Below are 26,306 nucleotides of genomic sequence, written 5' to 3'. Positions count from 1 at the left end.
TACCAGCCTGTTTTTCCAAAGCGGCTGCACCATTTTATTTACATTCTTCATGCAAAAGTTTATAATAATGATTTATTACACAGAAGAAGTAAGTTCTGACATAGTGAACTGTATACCATTATTTCCAGCACCTAACAGACTAGAAGAGCGAGGCTCAGCAGCGTGCATGCCTTGGGCAAAATCGCACAGCTCTTCAGCTCTTCAGAGTCAGGATCAGGACTCCGCAGCGGACGCTGCTGTCGGCCCAGCCTTGAAGCAGGCTGCACCAGCAGGAGATCCTATATGATTGAGGGGGGTGTCAGGGAGATGGAGTTTAGGAAGGCATTACTTTTGGGGGCAGGGAGTGGGCTGAGAAATCCTATCAAGTCTGATAGAGAAGTGTATCTTAGGTCTTTGCCCTTTTTTTTTATCCCCCCCATCTGAACTATTACAGTGGCTTTAAGGTCTTTAAACTGTCCTAAGTTCTCTGTCCTTTCCAATATATTCTCCTTTCATTAAGCACACTCATTAGGTAAACTCAACCACATCCATCACCATCCTTAAAAGGAAAAGAAAAAAGAGACAAGACAAGACAATCCAGGAGCTCCTTTGGGCCATCTCACAGCCCTGGAAGTCCTTGGCCTCGCAGAGGTCATTCCAGACCGACCCCAGCTGACTCTTTCAGCTTCAGGCCCCACCACCCTTTCCTGTATTCATCAGATGTCTACCAGAGGTTCGTTCCATGCCTGGTGCCGGGATAGCGGCAGACCTATCTCCACCACATGGTTGTGGCCCCCAAGAGATTTGCAGCTCGTGGGGAGGAGGCAGGCAACTAAACCAATGAGTCAAGTTTACTGTGAGGGCTTCAGTGGAGATTAGACTAGTGTTTTGGGGAGTATGTGGGCAGGGCCCCAAACCCAGCCTAGGAGACCAGACAGCTTCCAGAGAAAGGTAAAACTTGAGGTGAGTCATGAGGGAGGAGTGCAGTAGATATGAAGGTCAGGGGCTCCTGGGTGGCTCAGTCATTAAGGGTCTGCCCTCTGCTCAGGGCATGATCCCAGGGCCCAGGGATCAAGCTCCACATTGAGCTCCCTGCTCAGCGGGAAGCCTGCCTCTCCCTCTCTCACTCCGTCCACTTATGTTCCCTCTCTCCTCTCTCTGTCAGATAAATAAATCTTAAAAAAAAAAAAAAATGAAGAGGGGAATCTGTCATGCCCACAAGAAGGAGGAGCAGGCGCAAAAGCAAGGAGATACGACGAACCCGGCTGGTTTACACTTCGTTCCACAGGTGCTTGCTGAGGGCCTCTTAGCTGCCAGGGGCTCTTATAGGTGCTGGGGATACAGCAGGGAACACAGCAGACAGACCAGGCCCTCGCCCCCATGGAGCCGACGGTCCACGAGGGGACAATGTGGAAATGTGTTGGGGATGAAGAAGGGCAAGCATTAAAGCCATAAAGGCCCATGGACCCCTAAAGCCCATCTCAGGGAGGGGTCCCACAAAACCCTGAAATTTGAATATGAAGATGTATGTATGTGAGCTCATGGTCACAAACGCATTTTCACAGGGAGTGGACTCATAACATTGCCTATGGTGTTCTCAAGGGGATCCATGACTGTTTTGGGTTAAAACCCTTATTCGAGGGCACCTTGTGTTAAGCTAAGGAGTTTGACCTTGATCTGGAACTTCTGGGAGCAGGTAATGAATTTTAAGAGGTGAAACCATCAGAGCCTGACTCCGTGCTCTTGCCAGAGAAAACTCCTTGTGCCTTTGTCCCCGCTGAGCCTTTGCTCGTGTTCTTTCTCCTGGCCGGGAGGAATGGAGCGGGCCACACTTAAAAGCCAGATCTGACTTTGCATCCTGCCTCCACCCACCACGTTCCAGCAGCTGGCTAGCCTTCCCTCCTTGTGAAAAGCTGTGGAGATGAGCCCATGATGTTTTGAGGATTTAATAGTTTTTGCTTGGCAAGTGCCCAGCGTTCAGTAGCCACTCAGCCAATGTGAATTCCTCTCTTGGCTTGGTGACTTAACTGTTCAGGGATCCTCTCTTGTCTGAGGTCGTGCTGGTGGTTGCTCACACTGCCACAGAGCTTTGTGGGTATCACCACTCAACTCTTAACACCCTCTGTTAAGCTCACATCTGTATTGACTGGCTTTTGCCTCATCTCATTAACCCACACTTCCCCTCTATCTTATCGTCGAGGAACCTGAGGCTCAGGGAGGGGTCCAGAAGTGTCTGGAAGCATCCCATCGCCACGGCTTTGGAAATAATAATAAAATTAGCCATAGCAGTAACAACAATGAACCCGCAATGTGTTACTGAGCACCGCCCGCTCAGCATTTGCCCTGCACCACAAGCCCCAATTCCATCCTTCACCTCCAGCCTCCATAATTAGGTACTGTTACCTGAATTTACAGAGGAGGAAACCCAGGCTCAGAGAGTTTAAGCAGCTTGCCTGAGGTATCCCAGGTCAGGCACTTTTAAAGTCCAGATGTAGACCTCCAGCTGACTATCCCCTAGGAAACCCGTGTCATTCTGCTTCTTGGAAAACACTACTCCCAACTGCACAGTTCAAAACCCCACCCAAGCCCGCCCTTGCATCGCGGCCAGTCTGCTCCAGCTAAGTCGTTCTCTGTTTTGATCAAGGATACGGAGGGCGCTGCCCAATTCTTCTGGGGGACCCGGGGGAGAGGATTGGGGTGAGGGAGTCCGGGTGAGGGTGGAAATATTAGGTGCTGGGGCGTGTGCCGGGGGGAGAGTATCTGGGGACCGGAGGCGAGTCACGTGCGCGTGAAACTCGACCTAGGGGGAGGGGAAGAAAAGGGAGCCCCCGCCCCTACCTCGGGGCGCAGCCCGGGACGAGTGTAAATACCACGCTTAACTCAGTGGATCCACTTGGTCTATGCCCCACCTTAAGGATCCCGGGTGCCCGGCGAGTTCCCAGCCCCCCGATTTCATCCGAGGGAACAGAGGAGGCAAGAACACCAGACTGCGGCGCTGAGTCTCCGAGGCGGCCCTGCTCCGGAGCGCAGACAAGTCCGAGCACCCGGGCGGTTCGGAGCTGGGCCCGCGGGACAGCGGACACCGAGTGTGAACGCGCCCCGAAGGCGCTGCGCTCCCCAAGGCGTCGCGTCCGCGGCGGCCAGAGGCGCGTTTGCCCCCAGACCAGAGGTGAGCAGCGGGCGTGGGGAGGGGGTCCCTAGCTGCGGGTTCGCTGAAAGCCCCCCGGGCCGCTCTCACCGACACTCGCAGGCTCCACAAAGAAAACTTGCTCCCGGAACCCGTGGGTCCCGCGGCGCACTGTCGACGTCTCTCCCAGCGTGCCCCTCCTTCCCCTTCCCTCCCGCCCCTCCGACTCCCCTCTTCCTCTCCGCCCGCTCGGCGGCACTTCCTCAGTTTGGAGCAATAGTCTCGTAGTTTGAACGGGCGCGCGGGAACCCAGAGCCCCATTGCACAGATGAGGGTACTGAGGCCCCGGCGGCCGCAGCTGGTGTCCTCCGCCCCTCCCTCGTGCTCTCCCCCCTTGCCCTTCCCCGTCCCTCTCCTCTCAGCAGTATCCGTCTCCCCCTGCCGCTCCCCGCCCCCGCGCCGCCCGTGTCCCGTCTCCTCCCACGGTGGTGGCTGCGGCCGCGGCGGGGGGAGCTCGGGAGCCTTCCCTCCCTCTGGTAAACACACCCGCCCGCCGCCGGCCTGCTGGCCCATCCGCCACCACTGCCCTTATAAAGTCAGCGGCCTCGGGACTTCCTGCCGGAGCTCGAGCCCCCTTCCCCGGCCCGAGAGCTCTGGCTGGCGCCGATGCGCGCCTCGTGGTGGCCCGCGCCCCGCCGAGTGAGTGAGGGGCGCCCCGACTCGCCCTAGGTCCCCATCCACGTGGCAGCTGTTGGCCAGGATCGAGAGACTGCAGGGACGCGGGTCGCCCGGTGCGGAAAAGGGGAGGGAGGAGGGCTGGCGGGGGTCCGGCCCCGGAGCAGAGGAGTGGTCTTAAGCCGAGCAGCAGGAAGGGGGGGGGGTGTCTTAGGCGAGCCCCAGACTTCCCCTTCCTCCTCCTGCTTGCTTCTGGGGGGTCCTTCCTGGCGCAGGCCGCCGGATTCTGGCCAGCGGTGGCTCTTCAGAGCGCGCTCTGCCCCTTGCTGACCTTTGGGGACTTGCGGGAGTGCGGGTTTGGGCCCGGGGAGCCGGGCTCCGCGCTTCTGGCCAGGGTGAAAGAGCCCGGCAGCGCGCCAGGAATCGGCTGCGCTCGCACAGGACCTGCCTTGTTTCCGATAGTGGCCAGGCGGGAGCCCGGCGCCGCGTGAACCCCTGGCACTGCCAGTGCGCACAGAGCCAGGTTGGCGGCACCCGCCGGGAAGCCGGGGGCCCTGGGGCCTTCCCGGGCTGGCTCGAGGGGGTCTCGGGAGGCTCCAGGATGCGAGACCCTTCCCGGGGGCCTCTGGGGGTTCCCCCAGCTCAGCGCTGTGTTCCTGTGCAGGCTCGCGGCCGGCATGGCCCCCACGCTACAGCAGGCGTACAGGAGGCGCTGGTGGATGGCCTGCACCGCGGTGCTGGAGAACCTCTTCTTCTCCGCTGTGCTCCTGGGCTGGGGCTCCCTGCTGATCATGCTCAAGGAGGAGGGCTTCTATTCCATCATGTGCACAGGTATGCCCGCTGGGGGAGGGACAGCAGCCGGGCAAAGTGGAAGCTGAAAAAGGACAGGTGGCCAAGGGGACAGAAAGCAGGGCTGCCAAAGAGGGAGCACTGGGCTGACGCACTTCTTGACCTCTTCACACTTCCCCTAGAGAGTGGGTGGCGATCTGCTCACCCTACCTCCTTTATCTAATGGAGTCTTTTCCCGAATGCCAGGTGTCCTGCTGGATATTCAGACCCTAGGACTGACCACTGGAGTCCTAAGTCTTTGGCACCTCAAGTCTGGCTAGAGTAAGATGGAAACCCCTAGAAGGAGAGCTGCCGCACCCAGCTGGGGGGGGGGGGGGATTTTTGTTTTTGTTTTTGTTTTTTTAAACCAGAGCTCCTGGAAGGCTATACAAGACAAAGGAGCCCCTACAAAGTGCACTTGAACGTGACTGGTCTGTGTCCTTCCTCTTCTAGGACTTTGAGCCCCCAGATATTCAAATCAGTCATCTGTACAAGGTTAATAAGCCAGGCATTGTGGAGGGACCCTGTTTTCCATTTCAGTTCCTTTGGCTTCCTGTGAGCGGCCCCTAATGAGGAAGTAGGAATTCTAAGGCTCCTGAGTGGAGGGGAGGAGACCAGGTCCCCTCTGAGTTGTTTACCCTGGAGACTGGCGGGCGACCTGCTCTTTGTCACCTCGTGCTCTTGATGCTTGCCACTGCCCATCCTGTAGCTCCTTCCTGCCTCACTCCGCCTGCTTGGTTTGGGCGTTTTGGTTTAGGTTTTTTTGGAATCACCTTTATCAAAGATTAGTCTACAGCACACACTTTGATGAGACTTGACAAATGTGTGCCTCAGGGACCGTCACCCACCACAATCAGTATTTAGAATATTTCCATCACCCCCAAACTCCTGCTTCCCTTTTGCTGCCCATCCCTCAGCCTGTGCTTTTTTTTTTTTTAATCCACCTGTGCTTTTTAAAAACACATGTGAAAGCTTTATTAAGATCTAAGTCATATACCTTCCAATTCACTCATTGAAAGTATACAGTTTAAAAAAAAATATTCTATCTATTTGAGAGAGAAAGCACAACAGCAGGAGCAGAGGGAGAAGGAGAAGCAGACTCCCTGCTGAGCAGGAGCCCCAACATGGGACTCCATCCCAGGACCCTGGGATTATGACCTAGAACAAACGCAGCTGCTTAACCCACTGAGCTAGGCAGGTGCCGCTAAAGTATACAATTTAGTAAGTTATGCAACCATCACCATAATCAATTGTAGGACATTTTCTTTACCCCAGAAAGCAATCATGTACCCATTAGGAGTGCCTTAGTTTACCTTGGACAAAAATAGATTTTTTTTTTAAAGCACTTGTTACCATTTAGTAAACCTCCCCCTTACTCCACCCAAGGGCTTCAAGCTACCAGAACACAGCCTCCCCCCGCCCCCAAATCTTCTTTTCAACTTTTCTGTTGAAGCATTTGGCTTTCCCAGCGATGCGTGGCTTTGGGCAGCCCTCTCTTGTCTAGCACTCTGTAGTAGCCTGATTTTACCCCTCAATGATAGGAACTGTTTGCCTATTTCATATAAATGGCATCTTATAATATGTAGTCTTTTGTGACTCACTTTTTTTCACCTAGCATGATGCTTTTCAGGGTTGATCTGTGTTGTCAGGTGTCAGGACTCTGTTTCTTCTCCACCGTATGGATCAACCACATTTTATTTACGTACTCATGAGCTGATATGCATTTGTTTCCACTTTTTGGCCATTATGAATGCTCCTGTAAACACTTAGGTACAAATTTCCATGTGGGCATAGGTGTTGCTTCCTCTTAGGAAAGGAGTAGAATTGCTAGGTCAGGTAGTAACTGTATGTTGAACATTTTGAGAAAATGCCAGACAGTTTTCTGCAGTGGCTGCACCATTTTCCGTTCCCAGTGACGGTGTGAAGGGTTCCAGTTTCTCCACATCCTCGCCCTCACTGATGATTGCTTGTTTTTTTTTTATTATAGCCAGTCTAGTAGATACAAATATTATCTTCTTATGGTTTTGATGTCCAATTCCCTAATGGCTAATGATGGTGAACAACTTTTCAATGTGTTTCCTTTTTTTTCTTTAGATTTTCTTTATTTATTTATTAGACAGAGAGAGATCACAAGCAGGCAGAGAGAGGAAGGGAAGCAGGCTCCCCACCGAGCAAAGAGCCCCATGCGGGGCTCGATCCCACGATCCTGGGATCCTGACCTGAGCTGAAGGCAGAGGCTTTAACCCACTGAGCCACCCAGGTGCCCCTTTTCATGTGTTTCTTGGCCCTTGGTATATCTTCTTTGGAGAAATGTCTGTTCAGATCCTTTGGACATTTTTAAGTTGGGTTATTTGCTTTTTTTTAATATAATTATTTGACAGAGAGAGAGATCACAAGTAGGCAGAGAGGCAGGCAGAGAGAGAAGGGGAAGTAGGCTCCCCACTGAGCAGAGACCCCCTAGGCAGGTCTCGATGGACCCTAAGATCATGACCTGAGCCTACAGCAGAGGCTTAACCCACTAAGCCACCCAGGCACCCCCCTCTTTTTTTTTTTTTTTTTTAAATCATTGAATTGTAAGAGTTCTTTATATTCTAGATACAAGTCCCTTATGAGATCTGCGATTTGTAAAATTTTACTCCCCGTGGATGGTTTTCTCACATTCTTTTGGGAGCACAAAAGTTTTTAAATATTGATGAAGTCCAGTCCAGCCTTTTCTTTGCCATTTGTGTTCTGGTGTCATGTTTAAGCAATCCTCGCCTAACCTACGGTCATAAAGATTTATGCCTGTGTTTTCTTCTAAGAGTTTTTATAGTTACAGCTCTTACATTTAGATCTTGGGTCCATGTGGGGGTAATTTCATCTGGTGTTTTGAGCTGTCCAGAAGTGAGTGTGTGCCTGAGCCTGGTTGTCTGGGATCACTAGAGGTGACCAGACCGAACCCTCCTTCTTTCTCAGAACTTATTTGTCCACTCTTGGAAAGCAAGGCACAGCACGTCTCTCTTCCCCTGGCTCTCCTTCCCTCAAGTGACTTAGCCTAAATCCTTGAGCTGTCAGGCTGATTGGGGGTACTGTCCCTTCAGTCATGCTGCCCTATCAAAAGTGTTTATTTTCTGCTTCTTTTAAACATTCAAAAAATATTTTATTCATTTATTTGAGAGCAGAGTGAGCACAAGAACAAGAGAGCATGAGTTGGGGGAGGGGCAGAGGCAAAGGGAGAAGCAGACTCCCCAACGGAGCAGGGAGCCCGGATCCCAGGACCCCGGGATCAGGACCTGAGCTAAAGGCAGACGTCCGACTGGCACCCCTGTTTTCTGCTTCCTGAAGCCACATACACAAGAACACAGAATCAGACCAGGAATGTGGGTCCCCACCGTGTGTGGAAAGAGCCAGGCTTCCAACGCTATGTGTCTCTTGGCTTATATTAGGTGTTTACTTAGCTTTCTGAATATCTCAGTTACCCCATATGTAAAATGGGACCGATCATCCCTACCCCATGGGACTGCTGTGAAAATGAAACGAGAGCAAGCGTGTGGACTCCGTGTGGGGGGTCGTTGTTACGTGCTGGACCCAGCTCTGCCGTCATTCGCCATGTGCCTGTCATTCTCTCTGCATCTCTGCTTCTAAGTCTGTAAAACAGGGTGGATGTGCCTCACCCTTCTTGCCACAGAGCAATGACATGAGGACCGAATGATGTCAGTTAACAGATGTGGGGTTCATGATCCAGGTGTTCACCAGTGTTGGCCTTGGGGTCCCTGGCTACACCCTCTGTCTTCTCAGTGTTTCCTGCTCCCCCTTGAGGTTTGCCCTGGGGTGAGTGGCTGAACCACCTCTAAGGGTGTCACAGTTGAAGAGGGTTCTGTTACTCAGAATTCAGGCAAGGACAATTCAATTTAACACATACTACTGTATAGCCAGCAAAACATGCCAGAACAATAAAGTGATACCTAAAGTTCATCAGGCCTTTAGTATTTGCTAGTTAGGTCTTTAGTCCTATTATGTGGTCTATTAGTCTTATTATGTAGAAGAGAAAGCTGAAGCTCAGAGAGGCTAAGTAACTTGCTTGAGGTCACACAGCTCTTAAGTAGCAGAGTGAGGATTCAGCCCGCGCTCTGACTCCACGACCTGTCTCCTGGTCCTCATGGGAATAGTGTAGATATCTCCAACCTCCTGGAGCAGTCCCACCATAGACGAGACAGCAAGCTGGAGCCCAGTCCTGCAGGTGTTTGAGTGAACGTGACTGTCAGTGGACGGATGGATCCGGGCGTGCTATGCATACCACAGTTTGGGAAACACATTTTTTTCTAAGACCTCAGCTCTACCACTAACTCTATACATTTTCCCTGTCCCATCCTATGCCTCACTTTACTTGCCTGTACAGCTGGGGCCATTAGATTTTTTTTTTTTAAGATTTTATTTATTTATTTGACAGAGAGAGATCACAAGTAGGCAGAGAGGCAGGCAGAGATAGAGGAAGGGAAGCAGGCTCCCTGCTGAGCAGAGAGCCTGATGCGGGACTCGATCCCAGGACCCTGAGATCATGACCTGAGCCGAAGGCAGCGGCTTAACACACTGAGCCACCCAGGTGCCCCCGCCCCCTGGGGGGCCGTTAGATTTTGATGACCTCTTCTGTTATAATCAACATGAATAGAGTTCCAAGGAGTCTTGGCAGCTTGGGCTGGCTTTATCCAAGAAGTCCAGCTGTATCCAGCTACCAGAGTGATCAGACCTCAGGAGCTGGCTCACGTTAGTTATCAGTCAGGCTCACGAGAGGCTGATCGAGAGACCAGATAGAGCAATGCACTAACTGACCTTGATTAGTAGCTGTCCACGGGGCTGGCACGCTCCACGACTGGGGAACACCTCCTCTTGCCTGCACCAGGACGGGCTTGGGAAGCACCTGGAGCTGCTGCCTACAGGACTGGGGGTCCTGTTGGGGATGGAAGAGTGCTGACCTTGGAGAATGTCTTGACTCCGAATGGAAGCCTGCCTGTAGGAAGCAGCGTGGCTGGGAGTTGCAGGGAGGTCGTGAGGATCAGATGAGATACTGTATGAAAGAGCTTAGCACAAAGGGAAGGTGCCGTCTGATGGTGAAAGACCGAGGAGTGGGGCCGGAGTCTGATTCAGCAGATGCACACTCGGACACCAGCAGGGGTCAGGCAGGTTGTAATAACTAATCAATAATCAGAATTTAATAATAATAAAATACGGCAGGTGCAACATGGCGAATGTCTGCGAGCTACTGGAGAGGTGAGGACTTGGGTGGCCTGGAGAGGGCAAGCGGTGGCGAGAAGGGGTGACCGCCGCTCAGCAAGTGCCGGATCTTCTGGCTCGATCCATCCTTCCTTCCTTCCTCCGTTCATTCGGTCGGTCCTTCCTTCCTTCCTTCCTTCCTTCCTTCCTTTCTTTCTTTCTTTCTTGATTTTATTTATTTGAGAGAGAGAGAGCACGCGAGAGAGCCTGAGCAGAGAAAGAGGCAGGGAGGGAGAGCGATGGTGGGCTCGATCCCAGGATCCTGGGGTCATGACCTGAGCAGAAGGCAGCCGCTTAACCCACTGAGCCATGCAGGTGCCCCGATCTTCTCGCTTCTTAAAGAGAAGCCAGATTTTCCAGGGATAGCTCCCGATTTTAAACTGCATCCTGTTACAGTTTGCAAGCCAAGCCAAACAGGCGTGGGGGCCACTGCTGGTTGCCTGTTTGCAGCCTCTCGCCTGAATGATCTTTGCATTTTTTGCTGCTTTACCCATTGCCCCAATACGGTACCTGGCATACAATAGAAGTTCCTGAAGTGCACGGAGACTGAATAAAGCAGAGCAGACGAACCTGGTGGAGACATGAACAGTGATCGTGACCATCACGAAATTATGGGGCTTACCTGAACCCCAAAGGCCGTGTGGTCTGAACACCCCCACTGCTTCTCCCATGGGCCTGAGCAGTCTCCCCTAGCGTCCGGGCACTAGTACTGTGGCCAGCTCCCCGCGGCCCGAGGTGCCTCCTCTCCTGGTTGACCGGCACTCAGGATCTGAAACGTCTTCGTCCTGTTCTTCCTCATGTCAACACACGGGTCGCCTCACCCCTCTGCCACCCGCACGCCCTTCGGATGTCTGAAGTTGGGAGTCACCGTCCCCACCCGGGGCAGGTGCTTCCCCTCTCAGCATTCAGGCATCATCATGGTCTCCTGTTTTGTTCTCTTCATGGTACCCACCACTCTTTATCTATCTATCTTTCTTTCTTTCTTTCTTTCTTTCTTTCCTCTTTCCTTTTTCTTTTTCTTTTTTTTTTAAATGTAAACCCTACGCCCAGCGTGGGGTTTGAACTCACAGCCCTGAGATCAAGTCGCATGCTCTGCTGACTCAGTCAGCCGGGCACCCAACAGCACCTGCCACTCTTTAAATCAGGGTCCATTTGTGGACTTGTTTTGTATCTAATATAAGCCCCATGAGAGCGGGGAGCTTCTGTTTGTATTCACTGTGGGATCCCCAGCACCTAGAGAAGAGGCTGACCCCATCATGACCCCCCAGGAGGGCCGGCCCCCACATACCCCTTCATCAGCTGTTTCAGGAGAACCTTCTCTGGGCCAGGCCCTGTGTCAAGCTCACCTTCCCCAGCTGAACCTCCTAAGGAACCTGTGCGTTAGGCTCCCTCTGTTTCCTCCGTGGCCCAGGGAGAGGAAGTTCCTTGTTCAAGGTTGCCCAGCTCATAGGGATGGCGGTGGGAATTCAGACCCTGGTTGGTCTGCCCTCCAGGGGCCCCCTGAGTGTGCCTTTGGCAGTGACACTGAGGCAACAAACGGGGCATGGGAACAGCCACCTTGTGACTCCGTGAGCCCCGAGTGAAGCAAATCGCCCTCCTTCCCCCATTGTTAACCTTTTTCTTAACTCCTCACGACTCCAAGTTGGCAGGTCACCTTGAGGGCGAGTCCTCACCCGAGTAGATAGGACTCTGGGCCACCCTCAAAGTCACCAGGTTGGCAGGAAGTCATCAGCTCCGGAGCCCCGACCCCAGGCCCTTCTCTCCTGCGCCTGGGTGTTCCCGCTGCCGCGTGCTGAGCCCTCCCTTGCCTCCTCAGCCGAGAACACCACCAACGTCACTCAGGGCGAGCGGCGCAAGTGGCTGAGCTGTGACGGCCAGGAAAAGATGCTCAACCTGGGCTTCACCATTGGCTCCTTCGTGCTGAGCGCCACCACCCTGCCGCTGGGGATCCTCATGGACCGCTTCGGCCCCCGGCCCACGCGGCTGGTGGGCAGGTGAGGCTGGTCGGCAGGTGGGGGACTGAAGGCAGGGGCTGCCGCTCAGGGGCAGTGTTGGGGGGTGGGGGAGGCTCAGCGTGTTCATGGGCAACTCCTCCCCCTTCCCTGGGTCTCCACAGTGCCAGCTTCGCTGCGTCCTGCGCCCTCATGGCCGTGGCCTCTCAGGACACCAGAGGTGAGCTGTTCGGCCTCTCGGGTGACCACAAGGTAATGGGTGGTATGTGGGTGGATCATCTGCTCCCAGCTCCTCCCTTGGCCTCCGACAGCTCCCCAAATGCCCTCACCCAGCCCTCTCCCCTTCCCAGTTCTGTCTCCGCTGATATTCCTGGCGCTGTCCCTGAATGGCTTTGGTGGCATCTGCCTAACGTTCTCTTCACTCACGGTGAGTGTGACGGGCCCCACTTGGCAGCAGGGTATCCAGGAGTTGGGGGGGGGGGACTGGGGCTAGAGGTGAGGAATGGGGAGGGGTGAGGGAGGGGCCGGTGGCTGCAGAGCCAGTGCTTGTGTGTGTGTGGAACCGCGTAGGCGGCCGCTAAGGGTGGGTGTGAGGCTGTGCACATGGGGACTCGACGGTGTGTGAGTGTGGGTGTTGGGCCGTGCGTGTGTCCCAAGCAGGCGATGTCTGCCGCCTCCGTTCTAGGCACTGGGGCCACAGTGCAAACAGGACTGCCAACTTCTTCGCCTTACTGGAACTTCTGTTTGGGGGGTGCTGAGTGAACAGGCAATGCCCCCCCCCAACAAGTAAACTTACAAATGATGTCAGTAGTCATAAGTGCTGGAAAGAAAATAAAACTGGGTGTTGTGATAGCTAGTGACAGGGAAGGAGCAGCTGGGATGTGTGTTTGCCGCGTTGTGTCTTGTGTGATGCCCTAGATGGGGAAGGGCATGTGTCGGGGAAGGTATTCGTGAGTGTACGAGGTTAAACCGGGTGAAATTACCGCCGCTTGACCGTGCTGGACCTACAGAAACAGCTTCTTTGCATGATTCGCTCTCTTATATATGTGTTTGCTGTGCTTGTTGCCCTGAGGGCGTCTGTTTATGGATGTGAGCGAGTGTAAGGGTTAAAGGCTTGTGAGTGTGAGGTGGGGGAGGGGTTCCTGGCTGGGCCAGCTACAGGCTGTTTATCCCTGACCCATCCTGACCGCCAAACTGGGTGTTTTTGGCTGAATTTCACCTCACCCAGCAGCCGCCTTTAATTCCAGCCTGGGACATTTCACAACTCTCGGAGGAAGCGATCCTTCCTCCCCGCCCCTCTGCGCAGCCCCTTCTCCACGCTGTGCAGCTTGGCTCGGGCCCTGAATCCTTTCCCTCCCTTGCCCTGCCGTGCCCTGCGCGGTGCCCAACCTCAGACCCTGCCCTCGCCCGCCTAGGGAACGCTGCCCGCCGCCCCGTACCCCCCGCCGCCCTCCGCCCGCCGCTCCTCCCCTGCCCCGCCGCTGTAATCTCCAGCCAATGGCAGGGCCCGGCGCCCGCCCCGCCCCGAGCCTCTGCCCTAGCCTGCCAAGCCGAGCCGGGACGTCCAGTGCTGCCCAGCCCCTCGGCCCGGGTTAGCCCGGTCAGCCTCGCGCCCTGCCCCCGGCGCGCCTTGCTGGGCGGAGGCAGCGCCCGGGGACCCTGGGGCGGGGGCGCCAAGGGTCTAGCCGCGCTCTGGCCCTGGCACTTTATCCCGCGTCCTTGGCGGGGTGCCTCGCAGATACCAGGTGTCAGGGAAACCTCTGCCCCAGTGAGGGTCAGCCTGGTCCCATCCCGTTTTCATAGCCACTTGGAAGGTGGCGGAGGACTCCGTTCTCCGTGTTTGCCATCTTCCTTCCCCAAGGTATTGCAGGTCCCCTTCCTGGCCTGGGTTATCCTCTCTGTGGAGAGGGTTGCATTTCCATATGGCATTTCACTCCGGTCCCAGCTGTGGGAATCTGTTGGCCTGGGGGGGATGGGGGGGCCAGGGGAGGGGTGTACACAAAGGGCGGAGTGACTTTGCTTTCTCCTCCCCAGAGGGCCTGCTCAGGCCAGTGAGCAGAACATATGATCAGTTCTCTCCTGGTGGGAATTCTGGGCCTGCTCTGCACGTCAGAGCCACCTCTCCTGGAGACCTGGCCTGCCCCTACCCTACCTTTAGTTCCACCCTTACCTCCCTGGCACCTCCCATGACTTGTCCTGGCTCAGCAGATTGGGGCCTTTGGCGTCCCCTGGAGGGTTAATTCCAGAGCCGGCCATGGTCCAGCCTTGGGGCCTGGGAGACAGCAAGGATCACCAGCACAGGGAGAAAGTCATTAAAGAGCTCTGTGAACTTGAGTACATTTCTCACCCTCTCTGGGCCTCAGTTTTCTCATCTTTCAAATGGGTTGCACTTGATCAGTTTTTCTTAAACAGCCACTGCATGGGTTATTAAGAGGCATTGCCCAATAGAAGGGTTCCATAAACTTGGAGAACCTGGGGGTTAAGCAAAATTGACAATTTTTTTTTTCTTTGAGTGCATGTCTGGGAACATTTCACATGCTAAAGTGCATTGGGAGGGTGCTAGCTAGTTTCCAATCAAATTTTGCCTTCAGACTTTTCTGTTGCATCTCCCAGAGCTAGTTTTCCTGGAGCTCACGCTGAGGGCTGCAGGGCTGGTTGCATTCAGGTTTTACCCCATGGGGCTGGGCACAGGGCCCCCTGGGTGGCTGTCAGGGTCCCCTAGCTCACCAGTGCTGCTTCCCTCCCTCAGCTGCCCAACATGTTTGGGAACCTGCGGTCCACGTTCATGGCCCTCATGATTGGCTCCTACGCCTCTTCTGCCATCACTTTCCCGGGAATCAAGGTATTGGAACTGTTTGGCGTGGGGGCAATGAGGTCACTTGGGTTTTCTTTCTGCCTCGACACAAAAACTGGGTGGGACTGGGTGAGTAGTGGCTGGCATGTCTGAGGATCCTGTTCTTGCTGGCTGGAGGTCAGTCCCCACCACCTGGGGACAAGGCGCTGCCGCTGACCCACAGGTCTGGCCTCCCTGCTTTGCCTCCTTTCCTTTACCACCACCCCGGGCCTAGCCTCCATCCTCTCTCCTAGGCTAGCTCAAGCCTTTCTAGCTGGTCTCCCTGCCTTTGACTATCCCCCTCTCTGGTCTGTCATTCACATGACTTCTAGAATGATCTTAGTTGGAGGCCTGGCTCGCACACTTGCCCTGCTTCGCTGACAGACTCAAGTCCAACCCCTTCACAAAGGCATTCAATGCTCTTCACCTCCCTGGCCTCAACCAGCCTTTCCAACCATGTCTCCCTCTCCTGCCCTGGAGGGACTGGTTGCCTTGGGTCCGGGGTCATGAATGTCGTCCACATGGAGCTGGAGCCTGGACAGGTCTACTTGGTGGAACTAGAACCAGAAGTCCTGCGTTCTAGCTTGGGGGAAAGCTTGGGGCCTCATTTCTTCCTCTGATATCAAGGAGTGGTTTCACCTGGGCCATCGCGTACCCTCCAGATTCTGCCTGGGGCAGTCACGTGTGTTATTTTAGAAGGCACTTGCTTGGCATCCCGGAAGGAGTTTGAGAGTGGAGTGGTGGGGGCAGCCGTCAGTCATTCAGGTAGCACCAGACGTGGAGGGTGGCAGGTTCTCCCTTCTCTTTGAAGCTCTGTCCTGTCCCCAGGGAAGAAAGAGCCTCCAGGCCCCAGGCTGAGGAGGAGCAGAGACATTTCCAGACAGCACTGGAGCTCTGAGCAGGAGCCTGAGGGGGTGGCAGATGTCCATCATCCCAGGCATGGAGGATAGGGGGAGGGACACCATCTCTGTGTACCTGGCTTCCCCGTTGGCACAGAATCCCAATCAATTCAGAACCTGCTTGTCCTGATGTGAGGAGGCCTTGCACAGAGCCTTTGCCCGTGTGCACACACACACACACACATACACACACCCCACACACATAGTTGTCGTACCTGGGAGCACCTGTGAAAGGAGAGATAAGGCTTCTCAGATTCGGTTTGTCTTTCCCTCAGGGACCATGCCAGGAAGGGGCAAGATAAACACAGTTAGGCCTGGGGTAACCTAGAACATTAATTTTTCTCTTTTGTACATAAAATGAAATGGCATTTTTGTGTGAAAGCCAATACGTGCATCGACTCATAGGTACACTTGGGTGCCTTTTTAAGATAGTAATTGAGATTCCAAAGCCCTTCCATGCTTGTGGCCAGCAATTTCAGCTCCGTGTGGGAATTGTTTCACACCTGTTTAGGGGACTTGGGTGAAAAAGGATGGTGGGTCTTCTGCGTCTGACTCTTAACTTCTGGCCTCAGCTTCCTTATCTGCAAATCAGGCACAAGGAATGGGGTAGAAGAAACCTTGTCTCAGGCCACTGGGTCCTGGGCTCTGCCTTGGGCTGGGAGAGGTGAGTCTGCCCCCTCCTTCCACAGCTGATCTACGATGCTGGTGTGTCCTTTGTGGTCATCATGTTCACGTGGTCAGGCCTGGCCTGTCTGATTTTTCTGAACTGTGCCCTCAACTGGCCTGGTGAAGCCTTTCCGGCTCCTGAGGAAGTCAACTACACGTGAGTGACTGTGGAGGGCTGTGTGGGGAGGGGAACTCCCCTCTCTGTGGAGGAAGAGGTGGGGGGGACTGGCGAGCATAGTGGTGATGCAGTGCACAGAATCAGCTTTGGTGTCAGAGAGACCTACCTTTGCTGATGGCCTCTGCTTTCTCATCTGTACAATGGGCTTGATCCTCCCCACCCACAAGTGTTTGAATAGACATGGCCCGTAAAAGGTGGTCAAAACAGGGCGACTGGTACTGTTAGTGTCCTTTCTGAGTTTGGGGTGGGATCAGAGTAGAGGGACCCCAGCCAAGGTGCTGTGTGCCATGTGGTCCCAGCAGGGGGATACAAAGACTCAAATACTCCACCCTTTATGGGGCAAGCTAAATGCCAACTTTCCCCCACCCCCTTTCAGCTTCCCCACAAGGAAGCACATGGGGTGCCAGTCAAAAGCTGATGTTTATCCTGTCTGTGCTTCTGGCCAGGCACTGTGCATAGCTCTCACACCATTGTCAACAGTCCTATGATGGGGCTTCTGTTATTAACTCCTTTAATAACGAAGACTCGGGGAACAAAGTGATTTTCCTAAGGTCATACCACTGAAGGGGGCTGGGGTAAGGCTTGGAACCAGGCTCTCTGACTCCGGAGTCTGAATTCTTAATTCTGCCTCCATGGCATCAGCCCAAGTGGAAAATGACTTACCCACCCACCACGAAGGTGCCAAGCTGGCCCCTGGCCCCGGGCTCTGAGAGATAGACACAGTGGGCCTGTCCGTCAGTGCTAGGTCAGGGGGTGCTCAGCACCCCTGGGGACGACTGGGACAGACCGTGAGAGGCCGGCTGTTAAGGACGGGCTCTGCGCAGCTGGTTCCCACACGCCCTGGCCTGGCTGTTGGCAGGAAGAAGATCAAGCTCAGCGGGTTGGCCTTAGATCACAAGGTGACAGGTGACCGCTTCTACACCCATGTGACCATCGTGGGCCAGCGGCTGAGCCAGAAGGCCCCCAGCCTGGAGGAGGGGGCCGACGTCTTCATCTCATCCCAGGATGTTCGTGGTGCCTCGGAGAACCCTCCTGAGAGTGAGTGTCTGGTCAAGAGGCCAGTCTTGGGGGACAACGAGGGTGGGTCCTCATGCTTAGTGAACACTCATCCTAAGCGCTCATTCTCTCTGCTTGTGGTCTCTCCACACCTGTGGCGTAGGTGGAACATGCTCCCCATTTACAGATGGGGGCAATCAGAGCTCAGAGAATTCTGGAAGTTCAGACTCAGGGGTACTGGATTCCTGGGTGAAGGAGGGAGGGAGAAGCTTCCAGAAGGGGGCAGGCTCTCCCGGCCTGTGGGGCAGTTGGTGTCCTCAGGGCTCCCTTCAACCCATTGAGCCCCTGGCTTCAGGTACTGTCCCCTCACCCCCCCAGGCCACTGTCTGGCTAGGCCCTCCAACGTCTGGCTGGCTGCCTCCCCCTGCTGGCCGGAAGAGGAGCTGCAGCCACCTGCCTGGGGCACTTTCTGAGGTGTCCTCCCAGATTAGAGGAAGGTGCACTGACCTTGGAGTCCAGAGATGGGGGTTTGAGTCTGGCTCCCCAGTTGCAGGCCATATGACTTTTGGGTCGATCCTGTAACCCTGCTCTGGCTTTCCTTATCTCTTAAACCAGCAGTAATAACACCCACTGACCAGGGAAGTTAATCGTGAGGATTAAATGGTCCATGGAGGGGCGCCTGGGTGGCTCAGTGGGTTAAAGCCTCTGCCTTCGGCTCGGGTCGTGATCCCAGGATCCTGGGATCAAGTCCCGCATCGGGCTTTCTGCTCAGCAGGGAACCTGCTTCCTCCTCTCTCTGCCTGCCTCTCTGCCTACCTGTGTTCTCTGTCTATCAAATAAATAAATAAAATCTTAAAAAAAAAATAAAAAAAAATAAATGGTCCACGGATGTGGAAGCTCTGTTATGGGCACAGGAGTGTGTGTGCAGGTGTGAGTGTGTCACCCCCGCTGCTGGCCTCCCGTGACAGAGGGAGGCCGGCGACCTGCCGCTTCCAGCCCTGTGAGTCTGAGCCAGTCACTGAGCTCTGGGCCTCCGTTTCCTCAGCAGCAGAAGGTACTAAAGACAGGGTTTTGTACGCTTTGAGTAAATGGGTTGGTATGTGTTGAGGGAGTGGCACATAGTAGGTGCTTAATAAATAGTAGCTAGAGTTGTTATTATTTTTTTAAAGATTTTATTTATTTATTTGACAGACAGATCACAAGTAGGCAGAGAGGCAGGCAGAGAGAGAGGAGGAAGCGGGTTCCTTGCTGAGCAGAGAGCCCGATGTGGGGCTCGATCCCAGAACCCTGAGATCATGACCTGAGCCGAAGGCAGAGGCTTTAACCCACTGAGCCACCCAGGCGCCCCAACTAGAGTTATTATTATACACCAGCGAGGATATCAGAGGTCACGTGAAAATCTTCTGTTGCGATCATTATCAAACTGGGCAAGTACCTGGAGGGCAGTGAGTCTCAACAGTCGTTTTTGAAGAAAGCAGTCTCCCTCCTGAGTCACTAGTGCATGTCGGAGCCCCCTCTGGAGCTGCATCTGCGGGGACAATCAGAGGGAAATGGAAGCTCCGGGGGCTCACGGGCGCCCTCTGCTGTCTCCCCAGAGACCGTCCCGTTCCGCCAGAGCCTCTGCTCCCCCATTTTCCTGTGGAGCCTCCTCACCATGGGCATGACCCAGTTGCGGGTCATCTTCTACATGGCCGCCATGAACAAGATGCTGGAGTACCTGGTGACGGGGGGCCAGGAGCATGGTGAGAGGCTGCCGAGCCTGCTGGGGGCTGGGGCACAGGAGGGTCACCCTGCTGAGCTCCTCTCACTCTGGCTTCTCCCCCCACCCATCAGAGACCGACATCCTGAGAAAAAGGGCAGCAGAGACAGGTAAGGGGATGAAAATTGGGGCCTGCACCCCCCACTGCCCTCTCCACAGGGAGCCTGGACCCATCCTCAGAGCTCTGGGCATTTGGGGCATCGAAAACCTGGGCTCAGGGGGAGGCAGGGCTGGCACCCCCTCTCCTACACCCAAAGTGGGTAACAGCGTCCACTGGGCTGCCGGCGTCTGTCGTGCAAGCTCCTGACTCTGCTTTTCTTGCCGTCCCGCCCAGTGGGGTTCTACTCCTCCATCTTTGGGGCTATGCAGCTGTTGTGCCTTCTCACCTGCCCTCTGATCGGCTACATCATGGACTGGCGTATCAAGGACTGCGTGGACGCCCCCGGTGAGGGCGCTGCCCTTGGAGACCCCAGGTGACCGGCACAGGGATGGCCATAGCCTGTCGCTTTCTCTGCCCTTTCACATCCAGCATCTCATTTCATTCTCCCCAGAGCCTTGGGAGAGCAGGAGCCTCTCCCCATTTTACAGATGAGGAAACTGTGGGGGAGGGAGCTGATGGCTTGGTGATGCGTGTAGCTCATCTCAAGTGCTGACTGTGAATGAGGCATCTTGCACTGTCCTGTCGAGCCCTGCGACAGCTCTCTGAGGTTGGTATGTTGTCCTCATTTCACGGGTGAGGACGTGGAGACACAGAAAGGTTAAGTAACTTACCCAAGATCACACAGCTTTTATTTTATTATTTTATTTTACTTATTTTATTATTTTAAAGATTTTATTTATCGGGGCACCTGGGTGGCCCAGTTGGTTAAGTATCTGACTCTTGGTTTCAGCTCAGATTGTGATCTCAGGGACCTGGGATCAAGCCCCATGGCTCCCTGCTCAGTGGGGTGTCTGCTTCTCCTTACCCCTCTGCCCTTCCCCCCTACTTGTGTGCCCATGTGTGGACACTCTCTCAAATAAATAAATAAAACATTTTTTAAAGGATTTTATTTATTTATTTGGGGGGGGGCGCCAAGCAGAGGGAAAGACAGAGAGAGAATCTCAAGCAGACTCAAGCATGGAGCCCAACTCGGGACTCAATCCCAGGACGCAAAGATGGTGACCTGAGCTGAAACCAAGAGTCTGCCATTTAACTGACTGAGCCACCCAACTTCCCTACCACACAGCTTCTAGTAGCAGGTTCTAGAACCTGTTATAAAGGGTATACCCTAAAGCCTTCTGTGGCTAGGAAGAGAGAGAGTCGGTATATCAGATGTCGATTGCTATATCACAAATTACCCCAGAACTCGGACATCTTTAAACAGCTAACATTTATTATCTCATAGAGTTTCTGAGTAAGGAATCTGGGGATGACTTAGTTGGGTGGTTGTGTCTCAGTGTCTGTCTGAGTCAGTTTGGGCTGGTCTAACAAAACACCACACCTTGGGTAGCCTAAAAACAATAGAAATTTAGTTCTCACAGTTCTAGAAGCTGAAAGTCTCAGATCAGAGAACCAGTGGTTGAGTGAGAGCCCTCTTCTGAGTGGCAGACTTGCCCCAGTGTCCTCTCATGGCCTGAGGAATAGGGAGCTTCGTGGGGCCTCCTAATCCCATGACGAGGGCTCTGCCCTCGTGACCTAATCACCCCGCAGAGGCCCACCCCCTAATACCATCGCGTTGGGCATTAGGCTTTTGGCATATGAATTCCAAGGGGACACAGCCATTCAGACCATAGCAGGGTCCCAGGAGGCTGCAGTTCGGCTGTTGGCCGAGGCTACAGAGATCTGGGGTGTTGACGGGAACGGGGGAATCCATTACTGAGCACACTCATGTGGCTGTTGGCAGAAGGTGTGGCTCCTCCCTACCTGGGTCTCTCCATAGGGCTACTTACCACAGGGCAGCTGGCTTTCCCCAGAGCCAGGGGTCTAAGGGAGGGAGATCAAGATGGCAGCCTCTGTGTCCGTCACAGTGAAATCTCACAGGAGACGCACCATCGCTTCCATGGTCAGTCACACTTCCATCTGTCAGTCACACAGAGTCACTGGTGTGGTGTGGGAGGGGACGACACAGGGTACGGCTAGTAGGAGGTAGGGCTCACTGAGACCCATCTTGTTGGCGGGAGACCACTGCTGGGTCTTGAACTTAGGTTTTCTGACTGCATGTTCTTTTTGTGTTTGTCCTGAGAGGTTAGGAATGGAAGACTTCTTCTTCGTCGTCTTCTTTTTTTTTTTAAGATTTTATTTATTTATTTGACAGAGAGATCACAAGTAGGCAGAGAGGCAGGCAGGGGCGGCGGGGGGTGGGGGGAGCAGGCTCCCCACTGAGCAGAGAGCCTGATGCGGGGCTCTATCCCAGGACCCTGAGATCATGACCCGAGCCAAAGGCAGAGGCCCAACCCACTGAGCCACCCAGGAGCCCTGGAATGGAAGACATCTAAGGAACAATCCAGTGGCTTCCCTCCCCAACATTGGTGCCCCCACCTTGTCACTCAGCCTCCTGAAGGCAGAGCCATCTATGTAGGGTAGAAGGGCAGCCTGCCCTCATCCCAGCCTGCTGGGACGTTCTCATCCTCTGGGTCTGGAGCAGTCCTTTGAGCCTTTGCTTGTGCCAGAGCAGGGCTTGCTGGGCAGTCAGGGGCCAAGCTGCTGTCCCCAGAGGAGCATCTACTTTTGTTCAGGCTGATGGGCAGAGACGCTTTTTCTCCAGTGGGAGGTGGTGTGAGCGCTCCCGGTTCTCCACCTTCCTTCCCAGCCTTGTGTCTCCGACTTCAGTGTGCGTGAAACATACCTGGGCTATTTGTCAAAATGCAGATGCCTAGGCCACGCTCCTGCACTTCTGGCGGTGGGAGCCTGGAATCTGCATTTTAAAGAAAGACCCCAGGTGATCCTGGAGTCGTAGGGGGCGGGGGGGGGGCACACTTGGAGAGAAACACGGGGCTGGAGACACGGCCTGGGGCAGCGTTGGGAAGGGAGGCCAGCCCGAGAACCAGGGAGGGAGGAAGCTGCTGCGGAGTGGGGGCGGCCGCCAGCGACCTCCTGTGCTCCTCAGGGATGGGGTTGCCGCCAAGCCCGCCAGGCCCCGCTACCGCAAGATCCAGAAGCTCACCAATGCCATCAACGCCTTCACCCTGACCAACTTCCTGCTGGTGGGGTTTGGCGTCACCTGCCTCATCAACAGCTTACACGTCCAGGTACCCGCTTCTGTCCCCCCTGCTCCCTGCCTCCCAGGACCCCTCCAAAGGGACGTTTCACCTGCCTTCCAGGAAGCATGGTTCTCGTCCTCTGGGTCTGTTTTCTGGGGACGGGGTGGTCAGGGGCTCGGGGTCCCTCTTCACCTGACCCATCCTACGTCCTGCCTCCACACCTGCCCTTCACCTCTCCCCTCCCTCTTTTTGGTTTCAGTTTGCCACCTTCGTCCTGCACACCATGGTCCGGGGTTTCTACCACTCAGCCTGTGGCAGCCTCTATGCTGCAGTGTGAGTCAGCCCGCGCTTTGCTGCCTTCCCGAGCTTTCCCCCATAGCCAGAGAATCCCAGAGCAGAGTCCAAAGGGCTCCAGACGCCCCCCCCCTTCTCGCCCCCCTCCACCGCTTCCCTGGAGTGCTGACTGACATCTCACAGCCGGCGGGGAGCTAGGAGGCTGTCTGGGGGGCCACTCTCTCAAAGCTTCTCTGGTGGGGGGCCCCCACCCCCTCACCGCTATCAAAGGGAGCTTGCCCCACCGCCAGCTGGCTCCAGTGCCAGGAGGTCCTGCCTTAGAGGAAGCCGAGATTCTTGGTTTGATGACTCTTTGGTTAGGTCCGCTCGCTCTCCTCCCATCAGCCCTGTAGAAATTTCCAGACTGCAGTCTTGCCTGCCTTCTAACTCTCCTGCTCCATTTGGGGCAGCCCCCCCCCCCCCCCCGTTCCCTTTCCCCTCGCCCTTCTGGTTTCCACTGGCAGCCCTGCCGAGTGACTCTGGTGTGTGCGGTGACACAGTCCTCGCCACTATCAGGTGCTTCCTCAGTGACAGGCACAGCACAGGACCCCTGACCCGGGTCAGCAGAGGGCAGCCCCATCTCCTTCACCTGCTCCAGCCAGAGCCTTGACGTCGCGCTTGCACCTTCCCTCCCTCCGCATGCAGTCCCCAGCAGTCCTGCTGGCTCCCCATCCACAAACCCCAAAGGCAACCCCCTCCTCATCCCTCTCCCCACCCCCCCTGCCCTGGCTGAGGGCAGCAGCTCCCAGCGGGCTCCCCGCACCTGCCCTCTCCTCCCTTAGTCTATTTTTAACACACGGCTGGAGACACCTGTTGGGACATAAATCTTTTCCTGTCACTCTGTGGCTTCCTGCCATGATCTGAGAAAAAGCCAGAGAATTTGTTATGGCTGAACAGGCCCTCCAAGGTCCAGCGCCTGGGAGCCCTTCTGCTCTCTTCCTTCCCCTTCCCCACACGCTTGCTCTGCTGCAGCCACTGTGGCTCCCCCCTGCCGCAGTAACCCCCAGTGTGTTCCCTACTTGGGGCGTCTGCACTTGCTCTTCCCTCTTTCTGGAACATTCTCCCTCCAGATATCAGCAAGGCTCACAGTAGTCTCATCTTGCCCAGGTCCTTCCTCGGCTGTCCTCTTGTCAGGGAGGCCTCTGCTGGCCATCCAGTGAAACCCCCGACACCTCTACGGGCTTTCTCCGCCCCGTTTTTCTCCTTAGCTCTTATCACCAGCCCACACTCTACGCATTTATCCCGCTCCTTGTCCAACTGCCGCCCGCCCCACCAGAAAGCCGCCTCTGCAAGGGCGGGAATCTTTGTTGGGTCTGATGGTGAATGTGCCTGCACCTTAGGTCAGTGCCTGGCCCATAGGAGCTCAGTGGATACTTGTCAAAAGAATAAATGAACAGCCCAGTGAGGTCAGTGCTAGCTCGGTTACTAGTGGAGGAAGAAGTGGGTCCCAGAGAGGAGGGATTCCTTGCTGTTATCACCTAGATAGCAGGTGGAGAAGCCAGCTTAGTGGCCCCAGAGTCTCCACACACCTCTCTGAGGCCAGAGTCCAAAGAGCATGGGCAGAGAGGCCCTTCCGTTTTGCCCTGCCTGCCTTGCAGATGCCGGCGTCCGGGGGTGGGGGTGCTGGACGGGAGAGGGCCGCACCGCCCTCCTGACTGGCCCCTCTCTCGTGGACAGGTTCCCCTCCAACCACTTCGGGACGCTGACGGGTCTGCAGTCCCTCATCAGTGCTGTGTTCGCCCTGCTCCTGCAGCCGCTTTTCATGGCCATGGTGGGACCCTTGAAAGGAGAGCCCTTCTGGGTGAGAACTGGGGGTGGCATGGGGGGGAGCAGGAGCCCCTTCCCAGGGTGCTTTGGAGGAGTTGGGGGCTGGGAGGAGGGCTTGTGTGTGGCCGAATCCTTGACTCCTATCTCCGACTAAAGGTCTCTAATCGGGGGTCCCCAAGCTGGCTGCCCATCACAGCCCCTTACAGAGTGAAAAATACAGATTCCCCAGCCTGCCTCTTGCCCTGGGCCCAGGAGTGTCTCTCCTTCAGGTGCCAGGTGAAGTGGCCCAGTTCTGAGGCAGTCTGGTGTCACCCCGGACATGGATGGTCTCTCTCTCAGCACCTCTGGAAAGGGGTTCCTCCAAACCCTCTCAGCTCAGACACCCTCAGGATGGGGCAGCAGCCTTTGGTGTGGTTAGGAGGGCTTTTCACTTCCACCGAACATATGTCTGCCTCTGCAAAGCTCGTCCTCTTTTTACCCTGTGGGGACCCCTGTCCCATAACGCTTCTCCCAGCAGAGCAATGAAGAAAGGACAGTCACGGTTTACGGAGTGTTCACGAGGTGCTGAGCTCCCCACGTACTCTGCTTCCACCATCTTTGCCCTAACGAGGCACTGAGAGTCAAGGCAATTTGCCCAAAGTCACACAACATGTCGCGGGGTGTGGAGGCCCGTGCAAGGGCCACTGTCCTGGGCCCTCTGTCCCCCAGCCGCATGCCTCAGCTCCTTTAACCGATAGCAAACCTCTTCCCACCAACCTCAGTGTGATCCTATCGTCAATATCCGCAGCCCAGAAGGTCCCATTTCTGAAGGCGCCCTGGATTGGGCACCAGCCCAGGGTCTCCCAGTGTTTCCCCAGAGGACGCCAGCTTGTGAGGGTCCTGGTGTTAGGCGAAGTTCAGACCATGCTCTGATTCTTTACGAAGCGGTTGAACAGTAGACGAGGAATTGGGGAAAGGGTGACTGAAGACAGAGTAAGCAGTAGCTATGTTTATCATTCTGGCCTAGGACCTGCAGTGAAAATGGCTGTCTCCTCCTCTCTGTTGGAAGCTGAGGAGGGTCCTTGAGGCTGATGAGAGAAAACGGGTACCCACTTGACTCTTGTCTCTCTCTCTCCTTGCCTTCAAGGTGAATCTGGGCCTCCTGCTCTTCTCGTTCCTGGGCTTCCTGCTACCTTCCTACCTCTTCTACTACCGTGCCCGGCTCCAGAGGGAGTATGCCACCTACTGGGAGGGCCCAAAGAAGGTGCTTGGCAGCTCTGAGGTGACCGCGTAGACCTCTTGAGGCCAAGGGACCTGGATGACAGGAAGCCAAGGCCTGAGTAACCAAAGGGAATGCCTCATGTGGCTTTTCTACCTGTAACATACGCACAGAGCTGGGCCGTGGATTTATAAATACCAAGAGAAGTTCTATTTTTATAGGAACTTGCTAAAAGGAAAAAAAAAAAACAACTAAAAAAAATTTCCCCAAAGCAATGCTCCATTGACTGAAGACAGCCCCTGTGCTAGAAGGATTGGGCCTTTTTCCTTCTCAGAATGGCAGAGACCAGGATGTGGGGCTGCCCTTTCTCTGGGCCTGCCTCCTGGTGCCTCCTGGTGCCTCCTGGGGGCTTTTGGGATCAACAAACAGGCAAATAGGCTACCCCTGGGGTTCTAGCTATGCAATGCCCAGAGCGTGTGTGTGTGTGTGTGTGTGTGTGTGTGTGTGTGTGTGTGTGTGTATGTGAAACAACCTTCCCCTTAGAGGAAAGGGATCTGAGGTGCTCGCTGTATCTTGGATGGGGCGTTAGGGGATAAGCCCCTTCCAGGGACCGGAGGGCGGGTTCCCTCCCTGGTACTGCTTTTTGCAGGTCTTAGAGGAGAAATAAAAAGGGAAGTGAGAGACTG

At 55.0% G+C, this 26,306-nt stretch overlaps 1 protein-coding gene across 7 annotated transcripts; it reads left to right on the top strand.

Moving 5' to 3' along the window:
- The first annotated feature begins 2,595 nt into the window (after positions 1–2,595).
- Positions 2,596–26,306, top strand: SLC43A1 (solute carrier family 43 member 1). Of its 7 annotated transcripts, XM_082747622.1 has the most exons (16): positions 2,596–2,676; positions 2,895–3,148; positions 4,446–4,612; positions 11,676–11,853; positions 11,976–12,031; positions 12,162–12,238; positions 14,561–14,653; positions 16,233–16,366; positions 17,247–17,425; positions 18,979–19,125; positions 19,217–19,252; positions 19,477–19,615; positions 22,229–22,370; positions 22,582–22,655; positions 24,333–24,456; positions 25,549–26,306. In XM_082747622.1, exons 3-16 carry the CDS (start codon positions 4,459–4,461, stop codon positions 25,693–25,695), a joined length of 1,680 nt encoding a protein of 559 aa, XP_082603748.1. In that variant the 5' UTR covers positions 2,596–2,676; positions 2,895–3,148; positions 4,446–4,458; the 3' UTR covers positions 25,696–26,306. The 7 variants fall into 7 exon arrangements, with proteins under 7 accessions (XP_082603748.1, XP_082603751.1, XP_082603747.1 ...); XM_082747625.1 differs by lacking the exon at positions 14,561–14,653; XM_082747621.1 differs by lacking the exon at positions 2,596–2,676 and having other exon boundaries at positions 2,751–3,148.

The sequence above is a fragment of the Mustela nivalis genome (assembly GCF_964662115.1).
Source record: "Mustela nivalis genome assembly, chromosome: 9".
Classification (NCBI taxonomy): Eukaryota; Metazoa; Chordata; class Mammalia; order Carnivora; family Mustelidae; genus Mustela; species Mustela nivalis.
This window is presented reverse-complemented; position numbering and strand designations above follow the sequence as displayed.